Source organism: Bison bison, unplaced genomic scaffold (assembly GCF_000754665.1).
Source record: "Bison bison bison isolate TAMUID 2011002044 unplaced genomic scaffold, Bison_UMD1.0 scf7180017864139, whole genome shotgun sequence".
Taxonomy (NCBI): Eukaryota; Metazoa; Chordata; class Mammalia; order Artiodactyla; family Bovidae; genus Bison; species Bison bison.
In genome coordinates, this window is record NW_011494711.1 from 3,592,910 (window position 1) to 3,599,780 (window position 6,871).

A 6,871-nucleotide genomic window follows, 5' to 3' on the forward strand; every position below is an offset into this window, starting at 1 on the left:
CTGGGAGAAATATCAATAACCTCAGATATGCAGGTGACACCACCCTTATGGTAGAAAGTGAAGAGGAACTCAAAAGCCTCTTGATGAAAGTGAAAGAGGAGAGTGAAAACGTTGGTTTAAAGCTCAACATTCAGAAAATGAAGATCATGGCATCTGGTCCCATCACTTCATGGGAAATAGATGGGGAAACAGTGTAAACAGTGTCAGACTTTATTTTTTGGGGCTCCAAAATCACTACAGATGGTGATTGCAGCCATGAAATTAAAAGACGCTTACTCCTTGGAAGGAAAGTTATGACCAACCTAGATAGCATATTCAAAAGTAGAGACATTACTTTGCCAACAAAGGTCCATCTAGTCAAGGCTATGGTTTTTCCATTGGTCATGTATGCATGTGAGAGTTGGACTGTGAAGAATGCTGAGCGCCGAAGAATTGATGCTTTTGAACTGTGGTGTTGGAGAAGACTCTTGAGAGTCCCTTGGACTGCAAGGAGATCCAACCAGTCCATCGTGAAGGAGGTCAGTCCTGGGTGTTCTTTGGAAGGAATGATGCTAAAGCTGAAACTCCAGTACTTTGGCCACCTCATGTGAAGAGTTGACTCATTGGAAAAGACTCTGATGCTGGGAGGGATTGGGGGCAGGAGGAGAAGGGGACAACAGAGGATGAGATGGCTAGATGGCATCACCGACTCGATGGACGTGAGTTTGAGTGGACTCCCGGAGTTGGTGATGGACAGAGAGGCCTGGCGTGCTGCGATTCATGGGGTCACAAAGAGTCGGACATGACTGAGCAACTGAACTGAACTGAACTGGACATCTTTATCTGTTTTCCCAGAATGAGTGGTTTGACCAATAGTGAAGAGACATGGTTGTCAAGCTCAGACATGATTGCATACTTAGATAATCTATCTTCCACTAGCTAGGTTCTTTAATGGCGAAGTCTGTCTCTGTCTCATTCACTCATAATTCTCAGTGACAGGAATAGTATCTGGTGTCTACCAGGTGCTCTGAAAAATGTTGAAATGATGGCTTCTGATATATAAATCTTAATTTATGCAATGCAGGGTAGCCAGATGAGATTTGAGGAATTTCTGAAGCAATCCGTTTAAATATTTAGGAACCTTAAAGAGAGGAGGCAGTGCGGCTAGAATAAAGTTTGGGAGGAGAGAAGTATGAGATAAGGTCAGACAGATGTAAAGTCTTGTAAGTCATTGAGTGATTTTAACCTTTGAATATGAAGGGGATCCTGCATGGCCTAGTTTACATTCCAAACAGTAAAGGTGCTTTGTTGGAAATTATTCATAGTGGGTCAGAGAGAGAGTATCTGTTAAGTGGTGAGGTAATGAGAAGTTACTAGAATCTGGATGTATATTATAAGACCTATTTTTTCATCTTTGTTAAAAAATGCTTCTTGCTATGATACTAATATAGTCTGTTGATTATAATTTTCTCTTGTCTTTGAGTTATTGAGAATTTTGTACTTTTGAAGTTCGAGGTGTATAAACGCAGAAGATACTTAGAATCTGATATAAATTCTTTTTCTGTTATTTGCTTTTATTTGTGTTATCTGGTATTGGTGATAAGCACCTCAATTAATTTAACAAACAAGGGATCCGTTTTCTTGTAATTGAGATGTTAAATTCTGCTTTATGAATACTTAATTCTGCTTATTAAAATTGTAGTCATTTAAAGTGATACCAGTATGTATACAAGTATTAAGGGAGAATAATGGCAATGTTTTCTGAAGGTCTGTAGTGTAGGAACTACTGTTTTTTAATTGATTATTAAAGTACTTTGCAATTATTAAATAAAATAAATTTTAAATAGAATTTTGTATTGAATTGACATTATTGAAACAACTTACATTGCCTGCTTTACATTTTCCAGGAACATCACTTACAGCGAGCTATTTCGGCACAGCAAGTGTTTAGAGAAAAAAAAGAGAGCATGGTCATTCCAGTTCCTGAGGCAGAGAGCAACGTCAACTATTACAATCGCTTGTACAAAGGAGAGTTTAAACAGCCAAAACAGTTCATTCATATTCAGCGTAAGTTTGTTAATTCATTTTTTCTGTTTGTAATTTAAATGTATCAAACAGTGAAAAATCCTTTCTCTCTTTTTACACAAAGAAATTTGAATTTTAAAATTCATACCCACTGATTTATAGAAATGTAAAACATGAAAGAATAAAATTCCTCTGTGCTTACATCTGAACTTCAAGATCATTTTGATTGTGAGTTACATTTGGAACAGTTGATGGTTATGTTGTATAGGATTTTCTGCAGAACTTAAACTTATACAGCTGGAACATATAATATATTACCTTTTTATATATTTTTTTGCATATTATACTGTTTTTATACACTTACTATACAGCTATAAAGTATAATGGATTACCGTACCCAAATAAGGTATGTTTTTCAAGGCCTAGTGGCTATAATGCTGATTAGGGGCAAATCTGAAATTTTTTTAGAATTAGATCCTACACCTCTACCTTCTTGTAATTTTTATGGAATTCTAATTCTTCCTCCTTTGATCCTCTTATTTTTCTCCCCATTGTTATTTTTTAAATGATCACCATCTCTGATCTTAAAACTGTTTCACTAATCTCCTAACTGTTCTGTTATCCATACCCTCTTCTAATCTATCTTCTCCACAAAGTCCATTGGCACCAGAATGGTCTTCCTGAAGTGTCTGTCTGATCAGATTATGACCTGGACTTAAAATTGTACTGTGTTCTTTATTTTATAGTAGCAGTGTTCAGCTAATTTTGCAGACAGATGCTAGTGTCTTAGTTTCTTGTCTGGTTGTATTTGGGAAATAAACTTTGAGTCGTTTGTTAAAATAGTGTTGAGGGCTCTGCTTCAAGTGTACCTGTATGAGAGTCTCTTGATTTGCAGCCTGGTAATAGTTATTTTTAAAAAGTTGTCAGGGTAATTCAAAACATCTCCAGATTTAATACTGACTGTAAAATCTAGTATTTTTCATTAGTTCTCAAGATATACATTTGTCATATTTGAAATGAGATTGCATCTTAAATTGCTTTTCTTCTCAATTAAAGTATGGTTTGTCTAAAGAGAATTTCTACTTGTTTTTGCCAGGCATCTGGGAACCAACCTGAGACCACCTTAAAGTCTTTGCTTGTTTTGTTTTATTTGTTTGCTTTTGGACCACACTGGTAGCTTTAGTTTTACTTGTTTGTTTTTAGACCACACAAGTAGGCTGTGGACCTGCTTGGAATTCAGTTCTCAGGAAGAGATTTTCTTCCCCCCTCCTTCCACCTAAGGGCAATTTGAGAAATATAGTTTCATGTTGTTCCTTTCTGCATGGCTGTTGTATTTATCTTATGCTGAAGTTCTTGCCCTTTGATATAAAGGTTTATGTAGGAATATTATATAAATTTAAATATAAAGCTTTTTCTTTTTCTTTCTTGTAGTTCATAAAGTAATGGTGCATCTTGTAATTGCTGGCATTATAGATTTAATAGAATGCAATAATAGCCAAAGTCTCTGATTTGAATGCAAGGCCCTTTGTGATTTGTTACCTGCTTCCCCCTTTAACCTCATTTCCAGTTGCTCTTTCCCTCCCACTTTATCCTGTAGGGAATAAAATTATCCACATTTGCCTTGTTTCACACTTCACATTTCCTTGCATGTGCTGTTCAAGTCTTCTTTCCTTTTCTATAGCTTAAGATCTTCGAACTCCCTTTTGCCACTTAACCCTGATATCTCATTCTACCTCTCCTTTGCTTTATCTCAGTAGCTTGCCTCTGTCAGAGGACTCACCATGCTTTATTGTGATTATTTGTAACCATTCTGTCTCTCCTTTTAGATTGTGAGCCCCTTGAGGGCAGGGACTATGTTTTATTTTCCCTTTGTATCTTTAGAGTCAAGTGCATGGCTTATAAATGCTCAATAAAATGGCATGTTTGTTGACTGGTTCAGTTGTTTTTAAATGGCTTAAAAGCCTTTAGGTGTCAGAACCATTTTCCAGAGACTGTTCCTCTAAGCATTCAAGAGAAACACAGTTGCAAAAATTATTTGTATGATTTGTTTTCTCTGTGTCTTTGACTTTGAAATCCCTTAGCTTGTTGAATTTTCCTTGTCTTTGTATCAGGAATGAGATAGCTGTTCATAATAGAAATTTTAGGCATTTTTTAAGCTAACATATCCCCACTCTTCCTTTTTTTTAAAATTTATTTTATTTTTTTTCCCACTTTTCCTTTTTGTGTATTTTAATAACAGTATAGCTGGACAGTAGGACCATTTGTAAAACCCATTCTTGGCAACCAAGAACCAGAAATTGGATGTAACCCATCTGGGTCAGACCCAATAGATACAATAAATATTAATCTTGTGTTGTTTTTTCTCCATTTCATTTTATTCTATTGCTGTAATAAATGGAATAAAAATAATAGAAGATTATTTTAGCTACTTCCTTTTTTCTCATTGAGTCTTAGCATATATATTTTATATATACTATTGTATACTCAATTGTGCTACACAGTTTTTTTCTGCCTTTTCTATTTATATTTTAGTTTCCTCCGGTTTTTATGTAGTCTTCTGTTGTCATTTGCAATGTATATATAATTTTCCATCAAATGTATATTCCATTATTTGCGTGCCTTTTTGCCTACTATTGGGCTTCCTTGGTGGCTCTGCTTTAGTCTTTGTACCTTCCAGTCCGTCATCCACATTGCCACTTTTGTGATTGGTACCCATTTAGAATGTTTCCAAGACTTACTGTTGCCTGTAGGATAAAATTTTAACTCATCTGTGTGATGTTTAAGGCTCTCCTTTGTGCCTGTCTCGTCACAGTCTGCTATGTGTTCTTCCACCGTGACATCAGCCTGTCATTGAAATGAACTGTTGACAGTCTGTTCCTCCTCTAAACTGTAAGTTCTTTGGGAACAGATGCTGCATCTCATTCACCATACAGTCCCACACTACAATCTCAATATACTGCACACCCAACCTCCCCCCACACCAATTCCTCTAACTCTTCACACTTTGAGCTACAATAATAGGTCCTTTTAGCTCTCTGATTCATCCCGTATTTTCTCATCCAGGCCTTTACATAGCCCTTTACTTCTCTTGTCCCATTGTTAAAATACAGTTTATTCTCCAAGGCTCATCTCCAGGGCCACCTTTAAGAGCCTTTTCCTAACCCCTTTAAGCAGAGTTCCTAACAGTGTTTACCTCAAGCCCTCTTGTCGTGTGTACACCCTCACTGTGGCATCAACCACGTGTAGTTGCAATTGTTTGCCCTCTGTTGCTTCACAGGTTATAAGGCTCATTGAGAGAAGGGACTTTTTTTTTTTCATCTTAATTTTACTGCCTACTGTAGTACCTAGCATATTACTAGGTATGAAGTTAAATATTTTGCCAAATAAATCATGAATGAATGGTGAAGATAAAAGCATACACATCTTGACATTTTTGAGACATTGATCTTGTAGGAGTCAAAATTGTATACAGAATTAATAATATAAGAATACAATTATTGACATGTACAGTAAAATTGAGAAGACCTGCTGTGTGAATCCAAGTCAAGAATTGAGCTCCGTTACTCACCAACAATGTCATTATGTCATTTTAAAACAAAAAGTGTTTGCCTAGGAGTTAGGAGTGGAATGACTCCAGTGTGGTGTGGATGTGAGATAAACCTGATATTCTTTCCTGTTCCTTTTGGTAATAGTTCTCCTTAGTAACCTGTATTAGTGTTCTGGAGAACTTAATCACAACACATTGTGGTATTTTGCCCAGGTTTAAAGCATTTTGGTGGCATATAGTCTTTGATGACCCAAGATACTCAAACTGTTCCTCATTTCAGCTAATTCTACATATTGGTCAGTTGTGTGACATATGTAGAAAATGCTACCTCCATTTTACTTACTGTTATAATGGATTTACTTTGGGTACCTTCAGTTCAGTTCAGTCGCTCAGTCGTGTCCAAGTCTTTGCGACTGCATGAATTGCAGCACGCCAGGCCTCCCTGTCCGTCACCAACTCCCAGAGTTCACTCAAACTCGTGTCCATCGAGTCGGTGATGCCATCCAGCCATCTCATCCTCTGTTGTCCCCTTCTCCTCCTGCCCCCAATCCCTCTCAGCATCAGGGTCTTTTCCAGTGAGCCAACTCTTCGCATGAGGTGGCCAAAGTACTAGAGTTTCAGCTTTAGCATCATTCCTTCCAAAGCAATCCCAGGGCTGATCTCCTTCAGAATGGACTGGTTGGATCTCCTTGCAGTCCAAGGGACTCTCAAGAGTCTTCTCCAACACCACAGTTCAAAAGCATCAATTCTTCAGCACTCAGCTTTCTTCACAGTCCAACTCTCACCTGCATACATGACCACAGGAAAAACCATAGCCTTGACTAGACGGACCTTTGTTAGCAAAGTAATGTCTCTGCTTTTCAGTATGCTATCTAGGTTGGTCATAACTTTCCTTCCAAAGAATAAGCGTCTTCTAATTACATGGCTGCAGTCACCATCTGCAGTGATTTTGGAGCCCAAAAAAATAAAGTCTGACAGTTTCCACTGTTTCCCCATCTATTTCCCATGAAGTGATGGGACCAAATGCCATGATCTTCGTTTTCTGAATGTTGAGCTTTAAGCCAACGTTTTCACTCTCTTTCACTTTCATCAAGAGGCTTTTGAGTTCCTCTTCACTTTCTGCCATAAGAGTGGTGTCATCTGCATATCTGAGGTTATTGATATTTCTCCTGGCAATCTTGATTCCAGCTTGTGCTTCTTTCAGTCCAGTGTTTCTCATGACGTACTCTGCATATAAGTTAAATAAGCAGGGTGACAATATACAGACTTGACGTACTCCTTTTCCTATTTGGAACCAATCTGTTGTTCCATGTCCAGTTC

At 37.5% G+C, this 6,871-nt stretch overlaps 1 protein-coding gene across 2 annotated transcripts in view; it reads left to right on the top strand.

The window, feature by feature from the left end:
• EPC2 (enhancer of polycomb homolog 2 (Drosophila)) overlaps positions 1–6,871 on the top strand; it is a 129,278-nt gene that overhangs the window by 52,569 nt on the left and 69,838 nt on the right. For both annotated transcript variants that reach the window (XM_010839955.1, XM_010839956.1), the window contains exon 2: positions 1,887–2,046. In XM_010839955.1, the coding sequence (XP_010838257.1) occupies positions 1,887–2,046 (160 nt within the window). The remainder of the gene's footprint in view (positions 1–1,886; positions 2,047–6,871) is intronic.